The sequence below is a fragment of the Python bivittatus genome, unplaced genomic scaffold, assembly GCF_059951505.1.
Source record: "Python bivittatus isolate LINGU-HERP-01145 unplaced genomic scaffold, Pbiv_v1 ctg000220_np1212, whole genome shotgun sequence".
Taxonomy (NCBI): Eukaryota; Metazoa; Chordata; class Lepidosauria; order Squamata; family Pythonidae; genus Python; species Python bivittatus.
The window spans coordinates 22,647,354-22,660,714 of record NW_028277048.1 but is presented as its reverse complement, the minus strand read 5'-3'; the positions used below and the strand labels follow the sequence as shown (position 1 = coordinate 22,660,714).

Below are 13,361 nucleotides of genomic sequence, written 5' to 3'. Positions count from 1 at the left end.
CTTTTGACTGGATTATGATGTTCACACAACATGTTTGCTCTGTCTTTGACCCAGTTAGCATGTTGAGCAAATTCAGCCAGACTTTCTGAAAGTTCTAGACACCGGGGGCAAGGAGAGAGAAATAGATAGCATCATGTAAGACAACCTCTGAATAGATGAAGGCCAAACAGGTACATTTGTGTAAATCTTTTTTCCCCAGTGTTTTACAGAAATGCTACTACAGATGGCTACTACACGTATGGCTACTTGTTCCTTTGGATTGAATACACACACACAAATACAGAGTGAGGGATTTATCCTTCCTCCCCACATGCATCTCTTTGGCTTTTTCTCCATTGCAAGAAGGGAGTTCATGGGGAAGGAAGCACTTTTAGCAGGGAAAAAAAATTAGGAAACTCTTTTCTCCTTAAGTGATGGTTTTCCCTCAATAGGAGATTGCCACTGTGGCTTTAGCGGCACTAGATGGCACCTGCTGACCTCCCAAAGTTTTATTTTATTACTTGTATTTATTTAAATTAAATGGCTGGAATCTTTTGAAATAACTGTGTCTTCACATGAGAATCAGTGTGGTGTAGCGGTTAAGGTACTGGCGCTGGGAGACTCAGGCTTCAGACCAACCCTCAGCCACAGAAGCTTGCTGAGTTACTCTAGGCATGCCATTTTCTCTCAGCCCAGCCTATGTCACAGGGTTGTTTTGGGAAAACATTGGATGAGGGAGTGTTACAGATGCTGCCTTGAATTCCTGAAGGAACAGGGGAATATAAATCTGACAATAAACAATTATCTGTAAAATGTTTTGGTGTTGTGTAAAAAAAATCATGATGCCCATTGCCTAAAAAAAGGCTACTGATCCCATTTTTAGATTGTAGGTTTAGGAAGCTCCGTTAGGGTTTTTTGAAAATGAAATGTGGGAATGGATGGAATTCACATGTGATATAACATCACATATTAAGCAAAAACAGTTAATAGATGAGGCTATGAAGGGGGGTTAACTTAAGTGGCAAACCTGTGAAATGCTTTTGGCTGCACAAAGAACCTTGAATGTCGGGAGACTAAACCCCCATTAGGGGGAGATGGGCAGAGGGAGGGAGGGAGGGAGGGAGGGAGGGAGATAGATAGATAGATAGATAGATAGATAGATAGATAGATAGATAGATAGATAGATAGATAGATAGATGATGAAAAATAGAAGCCAGGCTGGGAATTAAAACATTGGCATTCAGAAGTCCAGTTAAGCCAGTTCTTCTGAGCCTTGTCCTCAGTGAATCTTCAAAATCTTGTGGTCAGAAAATAATGTCTTATCTGAAAGTATTTATTAAATCAAGGAAAAGAGACCAAAACAATTCAGACTTCATTAGAAAAATCTTAATAGCCCCTTAGTCTATTTCATTATGTTCACCTACTGTAATGGTATGTGGGAAAGACCATGGGAGATAGGGTGAAGAAATGCTACCTAGGTTATGGTCAGATAAGAGGCAGCATAGCCCGCAGCTGGATAGTGGGCAGGCCAAGAAGCTCAGAAGAGACCCTTCCTAGTTTCTTGGGCTGTAAAGGAGACTGGGGGAGAATTGTACTTTCAGGCTTGCAAGATTCTGTTAATGTAGTTTTACAATAAAATAGAATTAGCTCATCTGATTGTGTTTCCTATCTGCTCTACCTGGTAAGGCTGACATCAGTCTTGCAGGTCTGAAAGTATAATTCTCCTGTCATCTCCTCTGCAGCCCGAGAAACTAGGGAAGGTCTCTTCTGAGCCTCTTGCCCCACCCACTATCCAGCTGTGGGCTATGCTGTCTCTTATCTGACCATTCCCTAGACAGCATCTCTTTGCCCCATCTCTCAAGGTCTTTCCCACATAACATTACACCTACTTTATTCCCTTTATATGTATTAGACTTGGAGTTGTGGGGGAAATGCTGAGGTAGGTAAAGGTGTCAGGTGGGTGGGGGACTGTTTCTAAAAACTACTTCTTTTCTCCTCTCCAAAACAGGCGAGTCTTCAATGGGACTCAGCTCTGGTGAGTAGGAACCGGGTGTGGACTAAATGGCGGGGAAATTGATGGTAGGGAGAAAGAATTGAATAGAGAATTTCTAGAAGTGAATGAGAGTATCACCAAATTTTGCAAAACATGTGCTTGGATGGTAATGCTCTTAGGACAAAAGAAGCATTAGTCCCCTGAGCTGAAAAGACGACTAGGGGCATTTTGCCTATTCCCCTTATTTTTGCTTGTCCTAGCTTTGAGTTCCACGAGTCTTGTTTGTTCTACCACAGCAGTACCAAACTGATGATATTATTTAAATAGCAGAAGAACAAGATGAGTACATATCCAGAGGATCTTGCAATCTAAATTTAGAATGAATGGAGTGCCTGGAGGGAATTAATATAACAGAAGGGAAGAGAGGCAAATTGTATCAAGGGACCACAGTAAACAACTGCAGTTGTGCACTAACTTTGGGATTTTAAGTGAAGGATGATGATTAAAGAGAGATGGCAGAGGTTTCATGGTCAAGAAGAGGATTAGAAAAGAAAACTGATGATGATGATGATGATTTATTTGATCTAAATCCCACCTTTCTGCTCTGGTGAGCTCTCAAGGTGGCTGACTAAAAAAAATATTGAAAGTTGAGAATAACAATATTAAAATTTTAGTAATTAAAGCCTGGAAAAAGATACATTCTTTAAGCACTGAGAACGTTGAGGGCCCAACACAGTTCCCAAGGGAGTGCACTCCATGGCTTGGGAGCAATGCAGGAGAAGGACTTCTCTGACTTGCCAGAAAGACAAGCCTCTGGCAGGTAGATGTCTCCTGCTGAGCTAAATAGCCACCTAGATTGGCTACAGGAGAGCCTTAGATAGCCAGGCCCTAAGCCATTTAGGGCTTTAAAGGTCAATACCAACACCTTAAATTGGGCCTGATGAGCAACTGAGAACCAGTGCAGGTCTTTCAAGATGCACATTACTGTATGTTTCTTCTTATTAATTCTTTCAGGGCACCTGCCTTTCTGCCTTCCCCAATCTGTTACCTCCTAGATGTGTTTGGACTGAAACTTGGTCTGGTTGGGAATTCTGAGACATCCAGTTCCTAACAAGTCTAGACTATGCCAGACTGGGAAAGGCTAGCATGTAGCATCTAAGGCCAGCTGGCAACAGCATAATTAGGGGCTGGTACATTAGGGGTGCTAGTTGAGTTGGAGAGGCAAAGATCATGGGGTAAAGCTCTAAGGTGTCAGGATCATGAGAATTGAAAAATTAGTACTTGGTGCTCTTTCTTTACTCTTTTTTCTGCCTCCCCCAATTTATTTTTGTAGTTCTTCAGAAGAGAAAGTGCCCCTGCAGTACATGACGCCTGTTATCCTGTTACTTTTTGCTTTGGCCCTCTACCTTCACGCCCAGCAGGTCGAGTCAACAGCCCGCCTTGATTTTCTATGGAAACAACAGGTACTGGAGAAAAAGTACAGATTCTGAAAGCAAGTTGCAAGAGGGAGTTCAAAGTGTTGGTGAATACCCAGATTTGCTGTTGGCTGTTATCTGTTGTCCATTTCTTTGGTATTCCTTCTCCTGCTTGTCAGTTTCTGAATGGGAGAGGGCCTTAGGCCTTTTATCAGCTGGTAGGCAGAGAGAAGGTCAGCTGCCATCTTCTTAGGCCCTATCGCCTATGCTTTGCCATACAAGCACTTAAGGATGCGGGTGCACAATATCCAACATTGTAGATGCCAGCTATCTGAGATGTAGGGCGTCTGGAGGATTCTGGTTTTGTCTTAGAAATTTGACGGAAGCATGGTGAGACAGAAACTTTAAATCCTCGTGTACCACCCAGTCTTACAAATATATTCCTGTCATAACGTATGTCAGTTTAGTTGATATCTGTTTAACAGAAGGTTAAAAATATAGAATAGTATATGCAGCCAACATTTTTCAATAGCCTCCCATTCAGGACTCCCGGTAGAAAAATCCTTGTTGACCTATAGACAAAAAGATAACTTCTTCAGACCTTAGTATAATTGATGGAAAAGTGTCCTTCCATTATCGTGTCAATTTTTTTGCACACACAATATCCATTTCCTTTGTCCCCATATTAACTTCTAAATCACTGATGATTCAAGAGATCATGAATATCTATAAAAAATGAATGTGTATTCCAGAACAAAATTAATATGTGAGATATTGGATTACAATTCTCCTTGTCCTCAACCAGTATGGACAATAACTATGGTAAATGGGGTGATGGGAGACTGCCAGATTGGGGAGAACCAATTTATCTTATTAACTTAAGTTGTTTCCAAGGAAACAGACACAATGCAGATATATGTAAACCAGCTAAACATACATAATTTTCATATGGTGCAGAATTCAACTTTTTCTTGAGTGAACTTCTGAGGCTTCTGCAAAATTAGAGTGCAGTTCCTATTACTCTGAATGTATTGAACATAAATAAATTACAAAGCTTGTATAACTCAGGATGGTCAGAGTTCATATCCTTAGAGTTTTAAAAATTGGGCACTAAAATTAAATGAAGCAAACTGTCCTTCCATGCAGAAATCCAGTTTAGCCTACCCAGCAGTCCATTTTATTTCTGCCGAATGAGAGTTAGTGTTTTGTGGCTGCACGAGTCAAGAACTCTTGTTGATCTATTGTAAATCACCCTGAGAGACCTCTTAGTAGGTTAAGATTTGCCTCCTGTTTAACTCCTGCATAAGCAATGACCTTATTTCTCCCAGGCTACAGGTGAGAAAGAAGAGATGGAAGAGCTGCAAGCCTATAATCGTCGGCTGTTGCACAATATCTTGCCCAAAGATGTGGCGGCTCACTTTCTGGCCCGGGAACGCCTCAACGATGAGCTCTACCACCAGTCGTGTGAGTGTGTGGCTGTCATGTTTGCCTCGATCAGCAACTTCTCTGAGTTCTACGTGGAGCTGGAAGCCAACAATGAGGGTGTTGAATGTCTTCGGTTGCTCAACGAGATTATTGCTGACTTTGACGAGGTGACTGTGTGCTTGTTAGAAGATTGGAAAATGGAAGGCACTAAAAGACCAGTGGGGTAAATAGTCTGAGTTTTTCAGGAAGTGGCATTACATGGTCCTCCAGGTGTTGCTGAACTACAACTCCCATTAGCTGTAGGCAGTATGGCAATGGGTGAGGTGAGTCCAACAACATCTGGAGAGCCCAATGCCCACCCCACCTTAGATAGTATTGAAGGGAAAATAGAAGGATCATGTTTAATATAGTATGGGTCATTTTTTCCCCCTAATACCATCTGCTCTTTATAGCAGCAGAAACCTGCAAGATGAATGCTACCCTGGTGGATCCAACAGTGACTGGCTTCACACATCACACTAAGCCAAGATGTTTTGGTTTGGGTATTGTGTGGACTCAGGCGTTGTGATTTGTCAAGCATGGTTTATGGACTCATCCAATTGGGGTTTATCTAATAAACCATGGTTAAACAAACCACGACTTAGCAGGATGTACAAATCCAGCCATTATATTCCTTAGTATGCTTCTTCTTCTTCTTCTTTTTCACTTTTAACTGCTGAATGAATCCAAGCTGCTTGAAGCGGTCTGGTAGCCAACGCTCAGTGGCCACTACATGTTGGAAAAGATGTAAATCTAGTTGGTCCAATGAACAGCCTTCATTTGTCAGGTGCGTTCAGACAACCTTGATTGACAGAAAACACTTGTTAAGGGCACAGAATCTAGCTGTCTGAATATGGATATGCATCTTCAGAGTTGCAAGAAGAGAAAAAAATATGATGCTTTTTTCCCCTGAAAATTGTAAAGGGTCAAGAGGTTTTGTTCCTAAGAAAGAGTTATTTAAAGCTTTGCTTGCATTGGTCTGCTGGTGACCTATCTAAGGGAGAATGTACTCTGCAGTATCACAGATTTTTTTAAAAGTGACATCAATTCATCTTAGTAAAGAATACTGTGTGTGAGAGAAAGAAAGAGAGAGAGAGAATCTTTTTCCTAGAGGATATGATCATAGCAGAGGCCAGTTAGATGTGTGACCTTGAAAGCCTAATTTGCCTGACTTAGATGAGAAACTATTTTTCTTCCTTAAAATAGTTATGGTCCCCAATACACATCCTGCATTACTGGCTTCTGGGATATTTCACATAACAGAAAATGGTAAACTCCAAATTGATATGCATCCAAAGGAGGAAGACCAAAAAAAAATTACTAGAATTATACATTTATACAAGGTACTCATAGCAGCATACATATTGTTTTCAGTTCATCTCAAATCCAGGCGGTTCATATGGTTAGCTTCTTTGGTGAAACCTTTAGTATTCACCTTTATGTAGCATATCTAGGCTGCGCAAATCGTCATTCGCTGGGTGACAGCAATGTGCTACAGAAGAATATAACTACTCCTTCCTGACATCTGGATTTGTGCAGCCCAGATATCTTCACCCAGAAATCTCAGCCTGCTATTCAATGGCCGCACTAGCCCTTTTTCAACATGTTCTCTTGTTCTAGATTATTGTGACAGGATCAGGTCTTGTTTTTAGCCCTGAACAACTTGGGACCAGATTACTTGGCAGATTGTCTTCAGCATCGTAGACTTTGCTGACAGCCAAGATGATTGAAGGAGTCCAAGAGTTTCAAAAGGGAAGGCTGCTTGCAAGCACCAGCCAGAGATTGTAGCAGTGCCTCCCCCTGGCACCACAACAAAGGTGTGCCAGGTTGAGAAGGAAGCACATTGATAACACATTTATGGAGTTTGCCCTTTCTTGTTGACCCTGTGCCAAGAGCATAAGAAATAATTTTGGGAGCAAGGCCAAGTTTCTACTTATCTGGGAATATTTTAAACAGTGATATAATAATGCTCTTTATAATATTAAATGGCATGATCTTTCCTCCTGTCCATAGATCATCAGTGATGAACCATTCAGGCAGCTGGAGAAGATCAAGACAATTGGAAGTACTTACATGGCAGCCTCAGGGCTAAATGACAGCACCTATGACCGTGAGGGGCGCTCTCATATCACTGCGCTAGCCGACTACGCCATGCGGCTCATGGAGCAGATGAAATACATCAACGAGCACTCTTTCAATAATTTCCAAATGAAAATTGGTCAGTAAAGTCTAGGAAGCAGCAAAGGGGAAAAGAGTGGTTGCAGAGTATTTAAGTTGACTGTTTAATCCTGACCTTTGGGGTTCTCTCCTCCTCCCCTCTAGGACTAAACATTGGGCCAGTGGTAGCTGGTGTGATTGGAGCCCGAAAGCCACAGTATGACATCTGGGGCAACACTGTCAATGTTTCTAGCCGTATGGACAGCACTGGCGTCCCTGACCGCATTCAGGTGAGACCAGTTATGGGGTGACCATAACCCACCGTGATTAAAATGGTCATTACCTAACCCTAAAATACACTTCTGCAACTTTATTTGTTTTATACTCAGATAGATAATTGTTGAATGCTTAAAAGTGTGTATGTCTGAATGAAATGGGGCAGCATTATTTGAATCACTACATATGTAGCATCATGGACTAGCATCATGGACTTTGACTAGTTTGTATGTGTGTATCTTTAGAAGAGAGCTAGTTTGGTGTAGTGGTTAAAGCACCAGGCCAGAGACCAGGAGTCCATGAGTTCTAGGCCTGCCTTAGGCACGGTCAGCTGGGTGACCTTGGGCCAGTCCCCCTCTCTCAGCCCTAGGAAGGAGCCCTAGGAAGGAGGCAAGGGCAAACCACTTGCCAAGAATAACTGCATGGACTTGTCCAGGCAGTCACCTGGAGTCAACACTGACTTGAAGGCACCAAAAAAAAAAGTATCTTAAAAAAGTAAACAAAATATTTAATCTACAAACCAACCCTCAAATCTCCCAAAACAAGCAGCATCAAACACATAATTTGCCCCATTAATACAGTACCCATAATTTATCTGTCAAAGGCCTTCCCAGAGAACAATTTTTTGTTCCTTCTGTTTTTTCTTGTAACATATTCTTAAATCTCCTGTAGATTTTTACAAACTATCTTTTCTTCAAAGAAAATAAAACCAAAGAGTTACCACCAGTAGGAATAGCCCTAGATCTTGTATTGGGCTTCAGATACAGGGGTGACCTAACCAAGGTCAGCATAAAAGAAATTAAGAACTACCTTAGAGCAAGCCACTCCAGTGGTCTTCTTTCTCAGCACTGTATTGTCTATATATGAGGTTCTTTACATAGCGGCCATCGGTGCCGATATACTCCTGCCAGCTCCCTGCCCCACCTGGCTTTTAGGCTTTAAAAAAGCATATACAGGTAGGTCTCAATTAGTGCAGTTAATGAATCCCACGAAATGGTCACAGTATTCGAATTCACACTATTCAAAGTGATATTTCTATGGAAAATATGGTAATTGGTTCCAGCTCGACAAAAATAGGCAATGGAAAATTTTAAACATAAATGTTTATATGTACGGTATATTCATGAAATATTAAAGGATAAAAAGAATATACTTTTGGTTTAAGTTTATGGTTAACAAAATCTCAGAGTAGTTATAGAAAGCAAGATAAAAACAAAAAAATTTACCATAGATTCAGGCATTCCAACATCTTGTCCTATTTTAGCATTGCTGTGATCATGTTCATGTCATTCAGTTACATCAAATTTTTGCTCTAATGCAATAACTAGCCTCTTTTTTAAGTTTGCACTGTTTTCCTCTGACGGAGTCTTCCTTTTCTCCGTTTTGCACACATGAAGATGAGCAGTGTCTAAAACCTCAACCGCGACTGCGCATACAGTAGCCTCAATTGTGTGTGCACTAGCCTCACATTAACTAAATTCTGGGTTGCATTAAACATGACCTGGTATCAATTTACAATTTACACTAAATCAAATATCACATTATTCGAACTCACATGAATTGCGACCTACCTGTAATTTAAAAAATTGGATGGGATTTTGCAAAGAGTTAAGCTCCACATTGATCTTTATTTTAGAGAATGCTCTAGCTCAGTGTTTCTCAGTCTTGGCAACTTTAAGCTGTGTGGACTTCAACTCCCAGAATTCCCTAGCCAGCATGCTTCTGGGAGTTGAAGTCCACACAGCTTAAAGTTGCCAAGATTGAGAAACACTGCTCTAGCTTGTACCTGGGACCAGCAATTTCTTAGAAGATAAAAATAAGTGTGCTCTGTTTGGATCTGGCTTAGGGCCACTTACTATATGAGTCAGCGGCTTCTTAAAGAACCACACCTTTTCCTGGGCTCACATGGTAGCTGTGTGGTTCCAGGAAAATACTCATTTGAATTTAGAAAGGCAGTGACAGGATGCAGCCACCTGTATAGTTTTAGATTGCTCCAGGAAAGTTGTCTAAGTTTTGTGGCCTTGATGAATTTCTAAGTTCATGGCTATGTGGTGAAGCAGCACTAGATAGAAATGTTGAGACCCTAAGAGTGCGCATTTCTTTGGCTCATTAACAAGTGTTTTTGTCCCCACTTTCTTTTCCTAGGTGACAACTGACCTCTATCAGGTATTAGCTGCCAAAGGTTATGAACTGGAGTGCCGTGGAGTCATCAAAGTCAAGGGCAAAGGCGAGATGACCACCTATTTTTTGAATGGAGGCCCTACCAGTTAGCAAGAACCTTTGCTACCAAGGGAACTTTTAAGCTGGGCTTAAGCAACGTGGGGTTGATTGGTTCTCTCTATTTGATCTGAATTTTAGACCCAAACTTCTAGAAAGGAAAATCCTTTTATCTCCATCATGGGATCTTTGATGGTGTTGAAAAAGAGAAGATGGGTGTTATCACTCTGCCCCTTAAGAGACTTATTTTTTATTTATTGGGAGCAAAGCCTAATTTGGAGTGCCCCTCCCTTTTTTGGGCCCATTTCTTTGGGATCAGGAAGACAAACTTGTTCTTGTACAACTTACTCGTCTCCTAGGATTGACCAAATAATCTGGTGAGGGGAAGCTATCACAGTGATTAAAAGTCATACCAACTTACAAATCTCTGGATCCAGAAAGCTGACATTTTGATTTTAATTCTGAAGAGGGCTGTTCCTCCCACTCACCCCTCCCCAGGGTTGCTTGGATGCTTTTGAGAAGAGGCCATATTTCTCTTGCAGTGACCTTTTACCACAACTTTGGGAAGTTCATCAATACTGCTTGCCCTCGAATGCCTATTGAATGTTGCATCTCACAGCAACACCTGCTTTGTCTGTTTCTTGCACACACGCACACACATACATGTCACTGTGAAGTTCAGGAATGTGTCTTTCATGGGATGGGGTTGTTGTTTGGGGAAGGGGGGTACAGTTCTTATTTGCCAAATTGCTGTGACTGGAATGTGAGGAAAGAATGGTGAGGTTTGAAGTGCTTCAGAAAAGGGACCTTGGGACTGTGGTTTGGATACCAAAGAAAGATGGTGGTAGGGACACAGCTTGACTTCTCCACTTGCCCTGCCCTTCCAGAAAAGGCAGAGAAAGGAATAATCCTACCTTATAGAAGAGCATAGGGAGGAGACTGATCTGTGACGTGAGGAAGTGGTTTGATAGACATACCTCTTTCACCTTCTGCAGGAAGCCCCAAAAAGAAAAGAAATGGCAATTGTTAGCTCCTAAATTTGGAGGATAGAACCTGTTCCTTCCATGTGGGCCTTTTGTTACCACTGAGTTTCCCATCCACCTACAATTTTCTTCAAGGTTCCCTATCAGATGGTCTTCCTGTCATTCTTTTTAAAGTTTGTGGAGGGCAATCTCTTTAATCTCCCATATATATATATTCCTCCAGCAAATTTAATATTCCCTTTAGCCCTTTCTTTCTCCCCCTCGCTGTTGGCTAGGCTGTTCAGGTTTAGTGAAGTTTTTTTGTTTTTTTGCAGTGTTTGCTTTGAGCGGTCCTGGATTCCGATGTCGTTAGGAATGCTTGAACTGGCCTCTCTGACCTCGGAGGAGAGGAGGGAAGAGGAAAGTGGCAACCAAGAGCCAGTGTTACTCACTGGTATAAATTGGGGAGAATTTGGTGCTTCAGTTGTGGGTGGGCACTGAGGTTGTCTCTGTCCAAAGATTGCTTGGTCGTAGGAGAAACAGCTTGAGTAGTAATGGCATGCACTAAACAACATATGTTTTTACTGTAATGTTTGGGGAAGGGCAAGCGCACATGGTAAAAGGGGTTCCATGCAGAGATGGAAATTCTGCACTTTGTGGGACTTGGTACTGCACAAATCTCAATTCTAAAAACATTTCTTCTACTGATCACTGAATTAACTCTAATAAAGAGAAGAAGACTTGCCAGATGATGAAGACATGCAGCCTATTTCAGTTCTGTGTCTTTATTTTTTGCCTTTTTTTCTCCTTTATGGAGAGGGTGAGATTGTAATCTCCATGTTGCCCGCAGCTTTCTTTTTTCATAAAGAGACTATCTTTCATTTGATCCTGCCTGAAGGAACTTTTTCTCTTCATAGCAGCTCTGGACTGTATTGGCTTCAACATTTGTACAGATGGGTTCTGCTAATGTTGCTTTGATCTTGTCCCCACTGTGTCTACAATTGGCAAATTGCAGCCTCCCTTCCCACCTGCCCCCCTTTTCAAATGAGGTCACTTTTAAACAAATGGGGGGAGTGTCAATTCTTTTATCAGAAGTGACAGGTAATAGGAGAACATCCAAGCAATGGGCTGGTAAGATAATGTAATATTTCTCTGTCTTTAAAGCAGATGAGTGCAAAAAAATTGATATGAAGTTTTTTTTTTAAAGCAAGCTGGGGAGATGGTGACCTTTTTAAATTGCTGGTTTAAAAAAATCTCTTTAATTGCTTTAACATTTTTAAAGAAATATTTTTTTAATGGAAGGCAATTGCCTCTGAGCATAGTCTGTGCGTTATTAGTGCCCGTCCTGATGACAGGCTCTGCAGGAGGAGAAAGGTGAATGTTGTGAAAAAGCATCTTGTCCAGATCTCCCGACTTCACTTCATCTAGAGCTGATGCTAAAATGGTTCAACTTTGTCCCAAGGGAAGAAAAATAAGTGGAGTAGATGATTATGGCATTATTTGGTACTCTGTGTGTGTGTGTGTGTGTGTGTGTATAATATATATAAATTATATATTAAAGATCACTTTCTATTATATTGTTTCATTTTTATTCTGCGTAATGCATTTCAGTGTGTCTACTTACCCACCATCTCTGCTTCCTTCTGTTCTATACACACATAACTCACGTGCCCAAGAATGAAAATATGAGTAAGGAAATGGCGACCTTGAAAATTGCATGATTTAATTGGACTGGCATCATTGTATACTGTTGTTAGTGTTGTCACACAATGAAGAAATTCTAAGTTGCAATGCCACGTATCCTTCCGTGGGAGAAAGTACATTGAACGTAATGAGGCTCCTTACTGAATAAGTGCTCTGAAGATGTTTGGAGTCTGCAGTTCCCTGGGTGTTCAACTTTTAAAACAGCTGAAGGGCACAGCAGGTTGGGTAAAGTTTGTTTTAAGAAGCGTTTTGTTTTAGTATTTTAATATGCCACTGCAATCACATGACTGGGTGGTTCCCAAACCTCAAATGGAAACTCAGTGCAGTGGTGCAATGTAATAAAAATGGTTCCAAATGAGGAGGATGGCAACCCTTCACCCCCAGTAGGCTTTAAAATTATTCAAAGTCCAGTTTAAAAAGGCCATTTTGAGCAGATTGGCTAATTAGTCTTGGTGAAGCCCATATTGGGTTCTGACCTCCCTAATGCAGAGGCCAGAACCAAGGCCTGCCTCTTGACCAATGTTTCCTCATCTCACATGGTGGGATCTTAAGCAGTCCCTCTCTCTGTCTCAGAGGCACAGCCGTTATGGACAATGTTATTGTGTAAACTAGCCATAAACAATTTAAACCAATTTATTTTTAAGAAAACTTGATATTTAGATGGTGTATATACATTCCTTCCTTGGGAAGAAAGGCATACTTTAATGAGCTAGATGGGGAGGGGAAAGAGGAGGAAGGGGGTAGATGGAACAACTGACCGCCCCCACCTAGTTTTGACAGCTTTTCCTATCTAGTGTGATCAGCATGTTAATCAACAATTATCTTTCTCAGTCAATAAATTCAGTGGCCATGAAGGCTGAGGATTCTGTATATTGTAGACTCATCCATGGAGAGGACACCAGCTTGTGGAAGATGGATGTTTTAAAATTAAAAGACCTCAGTTTTTAAAAATCTTGCCTAACTGATTAAGGCCACATATTTAAGTCATTTAAATGGATATTTGTGAGATTGTTTCTCTCTCAAAGCTGTATTTTACATGCAAAAAAATTCAGAAATAAAATGAACCAAAAAAATCCCTTCTCAAAAATGGATATATATACTGATCAAAACTAATCATATTAATTCATATCATACAATTAAAATATCATTTAAGGCAGTTATTTAACAGTGAGGACAGATGGGAAATTAAACACA

The 13,361-nt window shown here is 41.0% G+C and overlaps 1 protein-coding gene across 4 annotated transcripts in view; it reads left to right on the top strand.

The window, feature by feature from the left end:
* The window catches only part of ADCY6 (adenylate cyclase 6), a 53,327-nt gene extending 41,289 nt beyond the window's left edge, over positions 1–12,038 (top strand). For 3 of the 4 annotated variants that reach the window (XM_007421250.4, XM_088138124.1, XM_088138125.1), the window contains 6 exons: positions 1,988–2,014; positions 3,306–3,435; positions 4,716–4,979; positions 6,865–7,069; positions 7,174–7,298; positions 9,430–12,038. In XM_007421250.4, coding sequence (XP_007421312.1) covers positions 1,988–2,014; positions 3,306–3,435; positions 4,716–4,979; positions 6,865–7,069; positions 7,174–7,298; positions 9,430–9,555 — 877 coding nt within the window. In that variant the 3' untranslated portion in view covers positions 9,556–12,038. Of the gene's footprint in view, positions 1–1,987; positions 2,015–3,305; positions 3,436–4,715; positions 4,980–5,542; positions 5,639–6,864; positions 7,070–7,173; positions 7,299–9,429 lie in introns of those variants that run through there. The other variant, XR_015795697.1, reaches the window with a different exon arrangement.
* The last annotated feature ends 1,323 nt before the right edge of the window (positions 12,039–13,361 follow it).